The sequence below is a fragment of the Oryzias melastigma genome, linkage group LG22 (genome assembly GCF_002922805.2).
Source record: "Oryzias melastigma strain HK-1 linkage group LG22, ASM292280v2, whole genome shotgun sequence".
In the NCBI taxonomy this organism is placed as follows: domain Eukaryota; kingdom Metazoa; phylum Chordata; class Actinopteri; order Beloniformes; family Adrianichthyidae; genus Oryzias; species Oryzias melastigma.
Genome location: NC_050533.1, coordinates 14,591,106 through 14,608,512, shown reverse-complemented (window position 1 = coordinate 14,608,512; position 17,407 = coordinate 14,591,106). Strand labels below are relative to the sequence as shown.

General features: G+C 40.9%; 1 protein-coding gene across 2 annotated transcripts in view; it reads right to left on the bottom strand.

Annotated features, from left to right (window-relative positions):
* Positions 1-2,165: 2,165 nt before the first annotated feature.
* Positions 2,166-17,407, bottom strand: part of LOC112145601 (latent-transforming growth factor beta-binding protein 2) — an 83,565-nt gene continuing 68,323 nt past the window's right edge. For both annotated transcript variants that reach the window (XM_024270955.2, XM_024270946.2), the window contains 10 exons: positions 11,781-11,909; positions 10,600-10,734; positions 9,516-9,713; positions 9,349-9,441; positions 8,866-8,994; positions 7,847-7,987; positions 7,565-7,738; positions 7,174-7,449; positions 6,304-6,453; positions 2,166-3,940 (listed from right to left, as the gene is read on the bottom strand). In XM_024270955.2, coding sequence (XP_024126723.1) covers positions 3,765-3,940; positions 6,304-6,453; positions 7,174-7,449; positions 7,565-7,738; positions 7,847-7,987; positions 8,866-8,994; positions 9,349-9,441; positions 9,516-9,713; positions 10,600-10,734; positions 11,781-11,909 — 1,601 coding nt within the window. In that variant the 3' untranslated portion in view covers positions 2,166-3,764. The remainder of the gene's footprint in view (positions 3,941-6,303; positions 6,454-7,173; positions 7,450-7,564; positions 7,739-7,846; positions 7,988-8,865; positions 8,995-9,348; positions 9,442-9,515; positions 9,714-10,599; positions 10,735-11,780; positions 11,910-17,407) is intronic.

The window sequence follows — 17,407 nt, the reverse complement described above, 5'->3', positions numbered from 1 at the left end:
TGTAGACAGGCCCCGCCCATTCTAGTTTATCACTTAGTCCTGGTTGTTTTATGATGTTGCTTCCCTCTGTTGCCATCTTCTCGACCCCCAACCTCCCCCAGCGTCTTCCTTTTTTCCGTCTGGTCCAACAACAAAGAAAAATAAATAAATAAATAAAATAAAACATAATCAATATAAATAAAGTTTAGCATTAAATACAACAGGGGTTTATACTCAATAAATCCCTGTTGTGACAGTAAAATCTGCCCAACACAAGAAGCTCTCAGCCCACATCTGTTGGCTCAGCTGTTGGACAGGACAAGAACTGCTGCCTCGGCGGGGAGTCTTGTTGTGGGGGTGGCCGGGCACTCTCCCTCTTTGAACATTCCATCATCATCCACTTCAGCAAAACATAAACACTCACCTGAGCACAGGTGTCAGCTCACCTTTGTGCTAATACTATGCATGACAGAATTAAAGGCTTTACAAGTGTGGGTTTATATGCAAAAGTGTGTGTGCAGTTGTTTTGTGTACATTCTGACAAGTTTATATGTGAAGACTATGTTAGCCAACAGGTATGTTTGTACCAACTGCATGTGTGTGGACAGTCCCCGCCCATTCCAGATTGCCTTTTATATCCGGTTCTTTCTATGATGTTGTGGCTACCTTATAGGTTTTAAGGGTCTCTGATTCTGATTAGTCCAAACCAAAAAAAGATTTGACAATTTACTTATGCATTTTACATGCTAATTAGGATTGTCATATTTACAAATTTGGTTGTGTTGTAACTCAGTGGGTCTAATTCAAAGTGATGCACTTTTAATACTAGTGTCTATCCCTGGGGTTTAAGGGTCTCTGATGATGGTTTTACCATTTCTAACATAAACTGGTCATCTTACAGGTGGAATATGCAAATTAGGCAATCCATCCATCCATCCATCCATCTTCTTCCGCTTATCTGGGACCGGGTCGCGGGGGCAGCAGTCTAAGCAAAGATGCCCAGACTTCCCTCTCCCCAGCCACTACCTCCAGCTCCTCTGGGGGGACCCCAAGGCGTTCCCAGGCAAGCCAAGAGACGTAGTCTCTCCAGCGTTTCCTGGGTCTTCCCTGGGGCCTCCGCCCAGTGGGAGGCGTCCAGGAGGCATCCAGGTAGATGCCCGAACCATCTCAACTGGCTCCGCTCGATGCGGAGGAGATGCGGCTCTAACATCCGCATCGAAGCAACTCCAACACTTTTCCCAGGAATCGGCTGTAGCCACTACTCCAGTTTAGGGGTTGCTGCACAGAGTGCTCCCATTAGCACAGGCACCACTGTCGCTTTCATCTTCCAAGCTTTCTCCAGTTCTTCCCTGAGTCCCTAGTATTTTTCCAGTTTCTCATGTTTCTTCTTCCTGTTGCTGCCATCACTTGGGATTGCCACATCTGCCATAATGGCTCTGTCCTGTTCTTTGTCTGCAGGAGAATGGGACGAGTCTAACATCTATTGGCTGCATATTGTTTTCTGTCGGGCAAGCTTTGACTATTGTATCTAAAACGTGACTTTTAAACAATATTTATGAGTGTTGATGATCGTTGACCCCCCCCCATAGGAAGGATTAAGGATGGGTCACAGGAGATTGTCAGGGCTCTTATCAACTGCCCTAATAGGACGATGCGAGTGGCTGGAGCTTAGAGAGATAAAAGAACTCAGGTGAGATGGAGGAGAGGTGTATACAAAACAGACAAGGGCAAGATTGTAACAATAATTGTAGCAACACTAATAAAGAGGTAGACAAACAAAAAGGCCTCAATTAGTTTATTTCTCTATCTTGCTTCTGTGGCTTTGCACCTAACCTGGCAACCAGGGAATCAGGCTTGTATTTGTTAGTCCTGCAGGTGGCAGTGTGACATTGGAAAACTCAACAAAGGAGATCTGAAGTATTTAAAAACAGTTAAAACATTATTTTCATATATCAGTATGAAGGCTTTAGAAATACTAATGAAAAATGTTTGTCACAATGATCATGATTAGTACTTCTTTCTTTGAGTGGAGTGACACAGTTTATGTGTCTGTGGTTGGTTTGTCCCAAAACACAAATTAGAAAAGTACCCTCAGTCTAAATTTGTTAATAATACATCAAAACAAACCTTTTTTTAACTGCAGTTAGTGTTTTTTCAATTTTTTAAACAAGAAATTCTCATACACCAATGTTTTTAGGATTTATTTAAATGACTGCTTACAGCCAAGATGTAAACAAAACATGTAAACAAAACAGCTTTCCAATAAGACAATTGTCTCAATTTTTTTGTTAAAAGTTTGATCTTATGCCTCATGGTTAGACTTGTCTGGGTCATGCAGTGATTTAACAACAACAGAAAACACAGAGGGGTTCGTGTGAAGCATTAATAGAAGGGTTCTGCTGGTTTTGAATGCTGGTTAATATCAGAATTGAATGAATATTGTCTTCCTGCCAGTGTCAGTATGTATGAATGTGGTGATTTTGTATTCAGTATGAGAGAAAATAAGATGATAAACCAAACAAGAATGTTAATACAATCTAAAATAAATTACATATAGAAATATTGTGACAAACAGACATTGGTGATTATATCTAAATGAATGAAAATAACAGATTCTATATTTAAAAAAGAGATTTAAAATCGTGCTGTCATCCATCCTTCTTTCAAAAGAAAATCAAATATTTTAATGTATATATCATTGTCTGCTCCACAGGGCAGGGTATACACACAGTTCCTATGGTACAGAGTCCACCTCTCTTCTTATATTTAAAAACTTCAGAAAATAAGTCAAAAGGCATATTTTTACAAACACACATGGATCTATTTATGCATTTTTTTTTTGCATTTTGAAAATGTATGTCAAAAATATTAGTTGTGCTATAATAAAGGAAGATAACGTAGCAAAAATAATACAAAGTTCTGTACAAAACCTCTCAAACACAGCTTCTGTCTTTACATGCTTGCAGAAAGGCACACATGGTGATGGGAGATTAAAGTGTTTTGTAGGCGTGTGTCACCATGTCAAACAACCAGTGTCTCCTTTTAGCAGTCAAGTCTGGGAAATAGTCCAATGAATGAAAATGTCTGATGAAGAACACAGATAGGCAAACAAATGGAGCTCCATGGAACTCTAGAAATGGTGTTAAAATCATATGAACAAACTGACATTTTTGGATAATTATTACCTAAATTCTGATATACATTTACAGTCTTCTTTTGAATTGACCCAAGCTGAAGTTTGTAATTGAAACATTTTCATATTTCCTCATCTTGAATGTTGAACAGAAGATGTAGGGAAAATTCTGCGGATATGACACATGAATAGTTTCGTTTTTCCATATTCTTTCTGTGATAAAAATACACGTTTTCTTCCCACCTATGCTCTCTGGTCAAATGGTTACAAGAAAAACAAAAAATGACTGTGTTTGCCCACTGAAATACTTTCTGAATGTACAGAGGCCTGTCGTTTCAATGAAATAAATAATGTCATTTTACAAAAAGAAGTAAACACAGATGAGAGAAAATCTGCATATCAAATCATCAAGGGTTTACTGAATATAATAGATCAGTTGTGAAATCCCTCTAAGGCAAATGGATATCTGGTGCGTACTAAAAGCTATGTAATACATTCATTGCACACTTCCAAGACTTCTTGAATGTAAATAAAGGGCAGTTGTGTGAGTTATCTTAAAAAACATATATATTCTTGGACGTTTCAGCGGTGCTGTTGCAGGTTTAGTGCCAAAGGGGGTTGGGGGAAGATCTCAGAGGGAGGAGTCTTTCTCTCATTTTTCCGAGTCCCTCAGCTTTGGATCTGGGATTGTTGGGATGCACGTGTGCGGCTTTGCTGAAGCCACAAAGCCCGCCAAACAGGTGCACTTGTAGGATCCCTCAGTGTTGGTGCACTGTCCGTTGTGACATAAGGGGACCTTGTCACTGATGTCCTCGCATTCGTTTATGTCTGCAAGAGAATGAGTCGGTAAAAAATCACAACCACATCTGGTGTGGAGTTGCCTTAAGGCGTTGAGAGTCAGGAATGTAAAATAACAGATTTTTTAAATTCCAGGTTCACTTTTTTCTTCTTTCCCTTCAATTTCTTTTTAGAAATTCTAAGTGACACAAAAGAGATCAGACGTAGTTTAGAAACAGATTGTGGCTCCAAGGTGGTGGTCTAAACTCCAGCGGGAACTGTCTCCAAAGTACTGAACACACTACATCTCCCAGCATCCCCAGCACACAGCTCAGCTGACTCTCATTTGCCGGTCACCCACAGGACGATTAGGCACTGCACAGCCTTACTCAGAGTGACAGTGTTTGTGCCACCCTGCCTGCATCACAAAGCATTTCTATCTGGACCTGATCTTCTGATTGCCTGCTACCTGTCCTGACTCTGATAACTCTAGTCTCTTCTTTGATGATTGCATGCTTGTGATTGACCTCTGCCTGTCTGCCTCCGATTTAGCTTTGTGGACTTTTATCTGTGCTTGGCTCCTGTCAAAACTAATAAACCTGCTGCACGTGGAACCAGCTGTCTCTCCATTTGTGACAACAATGAGTAGAGTTCTTACCAAAACGTTCTATTTTGGTTTCATCGGACCAAAGGGCATTGTCCCACTCCTCTTCTGGATCATCCAAACGCTCTCTAGCAAACCTTAGACAAGCCTGCACATGTCCTGGCTTTAGCAGGGGGACACGTCCAGCACTAAAGGATATGAGTCCCTTGAGGTGTAGTGTGTTACTGATGGTAGCTTTGTTACTTTGGTCCCAGCTCTCTGCAGGTCATTCACAGGTCCCCCTATGTGGTTCTGGGACTTTTGTTCATTATTAATTTAAACCCCACGGGGTGAGCTCTTGCGGGGAGATTGTGGTCTAGTAGTCTTCTATTTCCTAATAATTCAGTTGATTTCTTCACATCGAGCTGCTTATATTGCAGATACAGCCTTCTCATCCTGGTGCAGGTCAACAATTTAGTTTCTGGTGTCCCTAGACAGCTCTTTGGTCTTGGCCATAGTGGAGTTTGGAGTGTGAATGTTTCAGGTTGTGGACAGGTGTCTTTTATATAGCTAATGAGTTCAAACAAGTGCCATTAAATACAGACCATATGATAATCTGGATTTTTGTCTCATTTTGGGTCTCGTAGTTGAAGTATAGCTATGATGAAAATTACAGGCCTCTCTCATCTTTTTAAGTGAGAGATCATGCACAATTGGTGGTTGACTAAATACTTTTTGCCCCGGTTTATAAATATTTTTTATCACAAAGGCACACGGCTTTGTGCCTTTGCGACCCCAAATTGCCAAATGGTGAATAAAAACAAAGGGATTGCTTAGAAATCAATCAAATAATTTAAACTTCTCTTCAAAGTGAAAAAAATGATGACAAAAAAAACTTTTCCCATATGAAACGCTTGAAATGCGAGAACTCAGACATACATTTTGTAGCTGTTCTCTTTATATACTATGAAGAAGAAGCACGCTTTGTTTCCACAGGCCCACCTCCTCCTCCCTCACTTTTAAATAAAAGTGACTCCTACAGCAGTGTAATGTCTTTTAAGATTGTAATGCAATATCTTTAGTTAAACGTGACGCCATGTTGCGTGTCAGCTGATCACAACCTGAAGCTCAAACCGTCCAAAGCTGTCGCAGGAAGAACGATGGCAGAAAACCCAGCACTTTAGAAAATGTTTCCTCTTGGCGTTCATTGTGTTGTTCTTTCCCTGCTTCCAGCTCTGGAGGTCTGATTCTCATTTCAGGTCGTTCACTCTTACATGACCCTCCGTGTGTGTGAGGGGGTACGTTCTGCTGAGGAGATGCAAGTGGTGATGATTATATAAGGAGGCATGGCATGAGGGGCACGGCTCTCAATTCCCTTCACAGAGTTCAGCCACGCTCCAATAGAAATTAGTCGTCCTTGAACTCAATATGTCTGTGGAATTTCTTAACATGTAGACATCCTCACCTTATTTTAAAAACAGAGAACATCTAAAAGATATATCTTATGTAAAACACACTTGGATTAGATTCAAGGCTATTGAGCAGCAAGGGAATTTGAGATCATAGAGTACAGAAAACTGCCTTTTAAGAAGTACACTTCTTTCATTAGCTTCACATAACAGTAAAAGCTTTTTGCACTTAAAGCTTCTTCCTGAACTTGATGATATACAGCATGAAGGTAATCCAGAACACGCCTACAAGAGGCCTAAAATTCAAGGACAAAACCTGGTTTGCAATCAGCCTTTTAGCCTACATTTTTAAAAGGAGTAACAGATCATTCTACTGGGAGACCCTAATATTGACAGTCAGACGTGAATGCATACCAACCCACCGACACAGGCCATCTTGCTCAGGTCAAGTTCGTAGCCGTCAAAGCAGTCACAGGTGTAGCCCTCTTGCACGCGAACGCAGCGACCATTTTCACACCCGTTTAAGATCCCGCATTCCTCCGCTTGGAGACCCTCGAAGGCATTGTGGTGCTCTGATGGGACAAGGGTACACAAAAATAAATTAATAAAAGGGTCTTTATGTATAAAATAACTTAAAAAAAGATGTCGTTGATTTCAGTATTTGAATATTTGTCTGAGAATATGTCAAACACCAGAAGAACTGATCAATTTATTTTTGGTAACCTGAATCACGGTCTAACTAAGGCAGAGATTGTGCTGATGTTTTTGGTTATAAATAAAGTCCAAATCAATTGAAAAGAAGGTTGGTGCTGAAGTCGCTGTCAATTTTATCAGTGAACAGATGAGGGGACCAGGTAGTCTACAGAAGGAGGCATGAGGGGTGCAGGTTAGAATGAATGCATGCGATCACTTAACAAGTTCAAAACCTTAATATTTAAGTAACAAAAGCTGAAGTTAGGCAATTCCTTTTTAGTTTATTCACTGCTTTCCCAAAAAAATACTTTTCTTTTATAATTAGAGAGAATGTCAACTAGTTCAATGAGACAAAAATATGGAAGTTTTTCTGCTTCATCAAATCGAAATAGTTTTTAAACCTCTGAGTTTTCTTACAGAATTTGTTTTTTGAACCCTTAATTTACGATGGCCCAGAAATTTGATAGAATCAAATTTGCTGGAAAAAACATTGCTATATCTGTCTAACTAGAAAAACTAGTAGATCTAAGAGCAGATTGATATCCAGCCAATCAAATTGAAAAACATAAAAGACTTCTAAACAAAATTCTAACACCCACCACTGTGAGGATTCACTGGCTGTGGGTGACTCCCTGGTCGCACGACGGGGACACGAACAGGAGGCTGCTGAACATTGTAGTCATGATCATGAAACAGGGGAACACTCTCAGGAATGTCATATGTTCCTCCAGGGCCACCATAGTTATCCCAATATGGAGGAAGAAATGGTACAGAAGGATCTTCTGGGCCCTCGGGACCGTACTCAAATCCTATTTGATCTCGAAGACTATCTGAGCCTCCTTCCCAGGGTAAGTTGCACATTGTTGCATAGTCAGCTGTGTGAGAGCAGACGGATCAGAGTTACCATCATTCACTCAAGAAACATGCCAATATAGAAATTAATTAATGGTATTCCACATTGTTTATGTCTTTGTACATGCTGCCACTCACCAGAATCTTTCCTGGGGCAAAAGGCACACTGATCGCTCCAGGCGATGCCGTGCAGACAGCAGCATTCAGTGTAGGTAGTTCTGCGCTCCGGGAGAGGGTCTGCACACATGTTTACTTCCTCCAGTCGCCGCCAGCAAATATCCTCATGCACATCTTGACCATATTCAAACGTTTCTGAGACAGAATATTTTAACAAAGAAATACATTATTGCTGATGCTGATGGTATCTTATCAAAATTTGTCCTTTTTCTAAAAATATCAACACTTTAATGTGGGCCACACCTTCTGTACTGTTAGGACTGACGCAGCGGTGAAGCGAGCTGTCCAGGACTAAAGGAGGACTACAGAAACAGTTGAAAGATCCAGCCGTGTTCACACAAGCGCCGTTCTCACAGGTATTCTCAAACTGACACTCGTCATAGTCTGAACTCACAAAAACAAAAAGAGGACAACAGTTATCAAGTGAGACCTTTGAACAGCTGTGCTGATTGCACTTTACTGTCTTCCATTCAACTGATGTAACCTTCCCCTTAAAGTCCTGAACCTTGTGTTTGGTCTGTATTCAGACTTTCATCAAATAGAATTTTCTCTTTTGAATCAAAGCTTGTAAACAAAACCACATGTCTAAAGATTTCTTCTGTCATTGGCCAGGAATTACGAGGGTGAGGCAAAGCAGCTAGAGGCAGAAATTATGGGAGTCTTGCACTTTGGAATCCTTGTTGGGATAGTTCACTTTTTCAAACTTTATATTTCAGTGAAAAATTCTTAAACGTCTGAATCAGTATCAACAATTTTTACTGCTACTTTGGTACAACAGAAGCATGCTGCAAGATGGTGACCGAGGAGGAGACTATGAAGGTGCACTGATACGTGTCTACGACATATAGATTGTCGAGAAAACAGTGTGAGAAGCAATGTGTATCACAGTAAAAGTTTTTTTAATGAGCCTGCATTCATCCGACCACATTTTAACGAGTTGTTGTGTCTCATCATTGCTCCACTACTCTGTTTGCATCCCATAATGCCCGGCTACGGTGGTCGTTTTGGTCAAATTGTTCTGCTCTGAGCACGGAGCCTATTCAGACAGAGGAACTGGAGCTCAGTCCGATTGGAAACGGAAAAGACCACCTAAAAAGATGGGTCAGAGAATGGCCCCTGATCCCAGATCTGGGGCCATTTGGGCGAAAATTTGTTCCAGATTACAAACTCTGGTTCGCTATAAGTGAACCAAATGTGTCCAGTCTGAATACATCCAAACAAACTATGATGTGTTAGTTTTTGTTGGCTTCACTTGCTCTTACCTACACACTCAAGCCGGATGTTGTCATAGTAGAAGCCAGAGCGGCAGAAGCAAGTGTATGTAGCGAATATATTTGAACACTGTCCGTTCTTACAGATCTCTGATCCGAACATCTCACATTCATTGGCATCTGTTGGAGAGAATCATACAGTTGTTATAGAGCAGAGGGAAGGAAAGAATTGTCACTGACAGAAAAAGTGCTCAGTGATGGCACAAATTTTCTTTTGTAGGAGAACACAACATATATTTCATCTTTGAACCAGGGCCTTCTCACTGTGAAACAGAAGAGCTAACCCCTGCACCACCATGCAGCCGAAGAACACATCAGTTTTTCATCAATTCTCAAATGTGTTGTCAGGTATACTATTAGTGCATTATGTTTTATGAGTCTTGTGATGGACTAACTGTCCTTAACTATAAGGTTTCCTTGAATTAACATTACACATTAAGGATGTAAAAAATGTCTCCACTTATGAGTGTTCACCTATGTAAGGCAGCCGATTTCCATGACTTTGCTTCAATGAATCTGGCAACGGTAAAAATCCACTTCCATGAGGACATAGCTGGTTGTAATCGTCTGCGGAGAAAATCAAAATGGATTTTTTTAGCGTAAGAAATGACTTGCTCCGTCTCACAGTAAGCTCTTTGCACCTTTTCCTGGAAGAGGACAGGCGTGGATCTCGCAGTTGTCTCCCCAACCTGCCCCGGCGGTGCAGCAGCACTCCTGCTTCGTGGTGTTGCGAGACAAGACGTTGTTGCAATAGTTCGCATCGTTCAAGTTATAGTAGCACTCCTTCCTTTCGTCCGAGGAGGGGGTGAATGGATAAACGGGTTTGGTGTCAAACATAGCTGTCAGTGGGTAGAAAAAGCATATTTAGACCCTTTGTCGGACATTTTCAGTTCAGAATAAATACAAGGATTATTTCATGAGGACAATTTAAACCCCAAAAAAGTAACAAATATCGCATCTTATGTGATAAGCTGTTATAATTCTGCAAAAATAAGCAGTGCAGATCTGGAGGATGAGCTTTCCTGTAATAGGTAAGGCCTTATCATCTTATGGCACTGCTGACCCTGTCCATTCATCCAGGGGCATGGGCTCAGGCCTGTCACCCTTAAGCTGCTGGCTTACTCAAATAGAAACACTGGCATGTGAGTCAACACACCGATCAGCCTCACATGATTGATTCACACACGTCAAAAGCAAACAGTGGAATGTGGCAAAAAGGTACACAGTGGCATAACTGGGGCTTAGTGCCTAGGCAGAACAAAAAACATCCTGGGTAATGGAGCACTGCTCAACAATGCAAAACTCTTCATTTGTATTTATACATGCTTTACAAGCTCAACGTGCAGTGGTCTTTTAAGGTTTCACAAGAGTCATCTTCAGTGTTAAATTGCAGTAAAATATGCATGTGTTTGCGATCGCACTTTTGGACCATTTCTGCACAGAAAAAAACATTGATGCTTTTTGAACTGTTGGTGAAACAATTGATTCATGTTTTTCTGAGAAAAGACACAATTTAGATTTCTGCATCAAACCCACCTAACCATCCCACCCTATGAAAGAATGAAAAGAACCAGACAGGGCAAAAGATACTTGTGGCGTAGGCCATATCCTCCTCGTCACCCTTGTTTGGACAATAAGAGACGCCTCATTAAATCATGGATAACTTCGTCTCCCAATGATGGGATTGGGAATTAAGTCCTGTGAGTGCTTGTACTGCTCTCGTACCCATGGAGCGGCACCGGCTGGTGATGGGATCGAATTCCTCATTGTCGTTGGGGCAGATGCACAGGAAGCTTCCATCGTAGTTCTCACACATGGCGTCCCCGCACAGAGCCGAGCTCATCTCGCACTCGTTCACATCTGAGGCAGAGAGAGGACAGGAGGTCAGCAAAGGTCCAGGCCCTGAGAGACCTTTGGCTTAATGCAGGGATGTTTGCTTGTTTGGTTTTTTTTTTTAAGAAAAAGAGACAGATTTGGTGAATTGAAAATGTTTGAGGGCCAGGATTAAATACAAATGCATTATTTAAAAAAAATGTAATTGCAATAGGAAACTTTTATTTTCTTCATATAAACCAGAAATATATCTAAATAGATTTTTACCAAAACTTATGTGGATTTCATATTTGAAGACCAGAAATAAAATAAAGACAAAGTCTGTCTTTAGTCAACATTAAATCTGGGTTTATATGAAATGTTACATATTATTCACTGTTAAATGATCACTGTAAACTTCTGAATTCAAAATATCTGAACAGAAAAAATTACACAAATAGCTATCTTTTTTAGAACCACTGTGGTTTTAATCACAAAAACAAATAAATCTGTTCCTCTTATTGGGCCCGAATTTGGATATTGAAGGTTTAGAAATCACAGGTTGTTGCCCCTGGTTAACATTGACTTATAATATAATTCAGCCAATCACAATCAAGAAACCATACCCTCTTAGAAAGTGTTGTGGGCCACATATCTGTGGTTTTATGACAATTTAGGCCTGCTTTTAAATTTATAAAAATTAAAAAGCAGGCCAGACTTTGGGCATGCCATAATGCTTTTGATTCATTTAAAGGGCCTTTACTATACAGAATCAACTTTTTGAGCTCTAGGATAACGTCATGAAATGGGCGGCATCCAAACGAAGCGAAAGGTGGCGCCTCAGAGATCAAGACGTCTTGCTTTCTTTACTATTAATACATTGTTTTCTGCTATAATGTAAAAAGGAACAAAAGTAGATTAATCAAAAATTAAGACTAAAAATGTGTTCAAAACAGCTCCCTAATAGGTAAAAAGTGTCTACAGAATTACAATACTACACATACAGTCACCTATCCATACTTTTTATAGGTTTTGGCAAAAAATATACATTGAGTACGGTCATATAGAATAATGCATTAGAGTGGGTTACGCACCAACACACTGAGTCACATCCCCGGCTGGGTTAGTGTATCCTCTGTCACACTGGCAGCGGAAGGAGCCGTCTGTGTTCTCGCAGAAGCCGTGCTCCCCACAGATGGTTTCATTGTTGCACTCATTAATATCTGTGATACAAAAGCACAACAAAAGGTGACCACAGTTCAGGATTTATAGACCCGGTCTGCAAAGCAGACCTTCAAACTGAATCCATAAACAAAACACTGTTTTATCATCACTGAAAGAAGCATTCAAGAGTCGTCATCAAAACATGGCAGGAAAAAAAATATGCAGATGACACACTATATTACAAAGGCCCTCAAATTATTTTCCGAATTAATTTAAGAAATGACCTTCTCTTTGCCTTAGTATGTTTTAGTGCAATGTAATGTGGATCTGGAAACCTGCAACAGAGCTGTTTTAGTTGTGTCAAAAGGGTGCGAAGCAACAGCTTCCAGAGCACAGCCGACATGTGGTGCGCAACCCCAAACACTCTGCAAGAAGCTGAAGGAAAACAGCTTCAAAGTCAGTTATAAAGACAGTTAGAAAGAAAAAAATATCTCTTCATACATGCTTAAACCAATCACGCAATTCAGAAGGACTGAGAACCATGTGCCTCAAAGTGAAACATAGGACTCAATCTGGCAAATGTTTAGCACTTCCTTTGCATAGCAGTAAATCACAAAATAAGTTTAATACTGTTTTATGTCATTGCAAAAGCAGGTTGTTGATACTGTTAGACCTGGAGCCTGTAGCGGCACGGCTCATTCCCCCAACAATCACTGCTTAAAAAGCACCATTTGTGAGCAATTCCTCACATACATGATTTAGTATTTCTTGGCATCTCCGGGAAAGCAGGGAAGCCAAAAGGTCCAAACTGCAGGAGAGTGAGGCTGATTATAATTGTATAAAAAACAATCAGGGTTTAATGTGTGCACTTTTGTCACACAAATTTGTTTTTGTGTCAGTTTGGCCTGCCACTGGTCTCTCTTTTTGTCTGTTTTCTTGCACGTTGCCAAGTCTGTCGAAATAACCCCTGCTAAACAATTTTTAGACACAGCAAGCCTGTTATTGTTCTGCACATTTTTAGTAATACAGATCTTGCAGTTTATTAATGCATGCTCTTATTGGACTTTACTGTTAGTTTGTTCAAGGAACCTCTAAAGTAATAAAGCAGTTAACTAGAAACCATCTGACCAATTGGCTTTCTAACTGATTTAATGTCTCCTTAGCCCAGGGTGTCCAAATCCAGGTCTTGATGGCCAGAGTCCTACAGGTTTTCCAATGAACCTGCCGTTAAGGCTCCTAATTGGCTAAACACACTTGATACAAGTAAGAAACAGCAGATAAGGAAGGATTTCTGGAAAACCAGCAGCCCTGAGGGTCTAGATTTGGACACCTGCCTTACCCCGGGCTCCCACGGTAAGCGTTACTGGTGTGACGCATAGATACGGCAGATGTCTCCTTTTGGCTGTGGGATGGCTACAGCCACAGGCTCTGCTACCAACCTTGAAAAACTCCAAATTCATGTAGGTTTGTGCGAAAACTTGCCATTTATTACAATTTAGGTTGTTAATAGCCCCAACTTCACAAAAAGTGTTGTGACTGAGCTCCGCTATCCGGCGAAAATTTGAACCCAACAAAAAGGATTCGGAGCGCTGGACAGGCCAGATCGCAGAGGTTGGACATGATCGTCTGCGGTGGAGGTTCCTCTCGCACTTTAAAGTTACATACGACTGCGGTGGTCGTATCTGAGCCGTAACACTTCCAATGAAAAGTCTATGAAAATGCACGTAAATTTGCATTTTGGGTTTCTGCATTCAAAACTCTTGTGTTCAAGGGTTGCTACATGAGTTTCTACCACTGTGCTCTGTGTACAAAACGTGCGGCCATTGCATGCACACTGAAAGCTAAACCAGGTCTAACTTCGACAAATCAGGGGATCAGATATGGTAGTGACGTATGGATGGCAAACATTTTAACTCATGGCAGTCCCAACCATTTGAAAACTGATCATGGATTAGAAATCAATAATTGCAGTTTGCAGCCAGACAGAATTATATGACACTAAGTCAGGGATAGGCAACTCCAGGCATCGAGGGCCGCAGTGTATGCATGATTTCCAGATATCCAAGCCCTATTCATGACTGGTTACCTGGTTCAGGTGCGTCCAGCCGATTAGAATATGCCAGTATTGGGGCCTTTGAGGCCTAGAGTTGCCTATTACTGCACTAAGTCTATCATATATTGGAACAGAGCTGTGAAAGAAAAAGCCTGGAGCAAGATTCACGAGATTTGCACCGCTGGACAGTCTTCACAGAGCTTCTTTCAACTGTAGGTGGTGGACATGCACTAGTAAACAGTAGAAAAATAACAACAACAAAAAAAAAGAAGAGGAAGCCCCTCCTTGCTTGTCCAATGTGAAAAGCATGGCCTAAATGCACGTTTGAGAATGTTCGTTCAACAGTTTGTGTTTAGTGGTTTTATTTAGAATGTCTGTTTGCCAAAGGCGAAATAAGATTTTGTTTTTTATAAATAAAAATAAAGACAGCAGTATATCTCATGCTAAGAGTTTCCATGACAAACAATAACTCCTCCAGTCATCAGCCACTTAAAAACCAGGATCACATTGTTTTGATCAGTTTCCTAAGGTTTCACATCCGCCTCAGACACCTATAACCAAGCTGAGTCACAGAGTTACAAGCACTATCATCTAAATCTGGTTCATTTATCCTCTGAGCAACCATACAGGCTGCATCAGTTGAGAAAAGCCAGAATGTGGGCCAGCAAAACTGCAGACGATGTGATTTAAAGGCCCTGCTCGGCCAGGGCCCTGTCTTCTTCTCCAACGCAGACAACTGCTTTCTCAGGCTTACTGGGGGACGAGCCAGTGTTCTTGTCCCGACTTGGCCATTTCTCTAACATGCCGCTGAGGTCACGAACAGATAATAAAATACAGAGACAGAATCGTCATTGTTGTTAAAACCAGAGGAATTCACAGGAAATGCTGGAAAGGACCAAAATAGTTAGAATAGACTTTGTGGGCTCAGCTGGCTGCAAGATGAGAAGGGAGAGAAAGGGTTGAGACATACTGTGCTGAAATAAACCCTCCAACCAACCAGATTTACATGCTTTGGATGCAGAGAAGTGCTTTGAAAGCTTGTTTTTTTGAGGGGACTTTAATCAATTACAGGAAAGTAAAGCGAATACATTTTTCCTTGTGAATTTCACTTTGGCTGTATACAGCATAGTGTCACAGTAAGGTGAAAAAGTATTATTAGTCAAGGGTTTATTGAACATTTCGTCATGTACATGGAGTCTAAGTGGAGTAAAGATTGCTGGAAGAGCAGCAGGAGCCAGCTCGGAAGTCTGGGAAAAGGAATCTGTGCTGATAAATGAAATCATCGGTGAGTGCGGCATTCCATTGATGTAGAACTGGAACAAAATCAGCTACAATCCATGTGTTCTGATGAGATGCAATCAAATTACCATCCCTAGGAGGACTGAGAGCATCCAGAACAAAACTATCTTAATAAATCTGGCTGTTGTGTGTATCACGTTGTGGCAAAACTGCTGTGACAACATTACATGATCAGCTGTTGAAATCTGTCCCCCCAAGGAGAAGGGGTTGGCTCGCTAACCACGGCACCAATTATACGTGAAGGGGGGAAAGAATAGACCAGAAAATTCAAACAAGAGTTCAGATCAACAGGATCCAGGACTTCTTTTTTAGTCTTTCCATTAAACAATGAGTTATGTCCGGACACACACAGCACAGAAATGTGCTGGAAAGACAAAACTGAAGAAGGTGAGAAGTTCAGCTGTGAGGACAGAAGCTGAGGTTGGGGGCCCAGTGAGGACCCTTGCAAAGGGTCCGACCCTGGCAGCCCTGATACCTACATCTGATTTAAATATACAACATGGTTGTGAAATGGTCACTGTGTCATTTGCTAATTTAAGGCACATGGCAGGAAAAATATAAAAATGGCTGACTGTTGGCTCACCCCACAGAACCCACATACTTTTTGGACAAACCCTAATCCTATTGGATCCATATGCAAAGGTTATTTCCACGCGACCGGGCAGCAGTGACAGGAAGTGTATGTACTTTTACTGGATCTTTAACCTGTTTTTAGGTTAGCTACGAGGGAACTTCCCTTTCATGTTATGTCTATTCTACTTAAAAAAAGCAGCCGCACAAGGTTTCAGACACATGTTAAAGTCTTTTCTATACATTGCATGGAGCGGAGGTTGGCAAGTGTTACCAAAGTGTTCATAAAAGACTCGACAGAGCTCAGAGGGGAACTCTAATGGCCATAACGACCAATTCAAACCAAAAACAATGATGTAAAAATACATAGAGACATAGCTTTGCATTCATTTATATATATATATATATATATATATATATAGCATATATAAACGAATGTTGTCAGCCACAACATATTCATTTTTTCCCATTTGTGTCATAGCCTCCAAATCTAAATGAGCTCAGTGAGCTGAGCCAACGTCAACCGCTGCTCCTTCGAAAGCAGGAGAGTAAAAATAAAACAACGCCCCTCACAGAAACTGCAAATTATGCCGTCTGCCCTCTTCCTAAATATCTGATGATTTTTACAAGCAGACTAAAATGACCTGAAGTAATTCAGCTCCCTCCTTGGACTTTTATGGAGGTGACGGCAGGATCTCCCACAACTTCTCATTTTGAGGCGAAACAAGCCGCGTCTGTGCGTGCGTGGTGCGGGGTGGCTGAGGGCTAGGATCTCGGAGGGGATGTGAGTCAGGCTGTGACCTAGTCTTTGCGGGAGTCAGTGACAACCGGTGTCACAACACAGCAGACCAACAGATAAAACGGTCATAATGCTTGCACATTCTTCCAAAATGGTATTTTCACTGTGAAAAATAATAACATTCAAAAGAAGGGGCGGAGCTAGAACATTTTATATGGGGGGTGGGACAGAAGACTTTGGAAGGGTGGCAGTTTCTAGCAGTTCCATCATTATTATTGTTGTTATTTCCTTTAAAATATTGCTTTTGTTATTTTCCCAATGCTTAATGAAGCTTTAGTTGATTATTTCTTAATCTTTGTCAATAACGATACTGATTTTGACTCAAAAATTGGGGTGGGGGCTCCTTCCCCTATTCAAAAGTCATGCTTTCATTTAAGCAACCAGATTTGAGCAGGTGGTTTAAGTCAGTCTTGTGTAATCAGGAGTCAGCAATACACAATCAGGATCAGGACAATGGTGAGGTGGGGGTGGGAGACCCAATCTTCAGCAGCATACTCTTCTCCCTCATCACCACCAACTGCCTATGCATTAAAAGATAGAGCTTTGCTTCACTTTTTCTTTTCTTTTTTTTTTTTTTTTAATAAAATCAATTTTTTTGCAAGTATTTGCAGTGACATGAAAACAAGGACAAGTACAGCACAACTGCCGAACATTCTTTATCTAATGGGAATGTAACTGAGGAAATCGACATTAGGAAGCACACTAACCTCTTTTTTAAAAAAAGTGAGAAACAATGTTAAATCTTGTACTCTAGTTCAAGAGGTTTTTGTTGTAAATTCACTGAAAATGGTAAGGTGATTAAATTCTAGCCACAAACACTGCATATGGTCATGCAT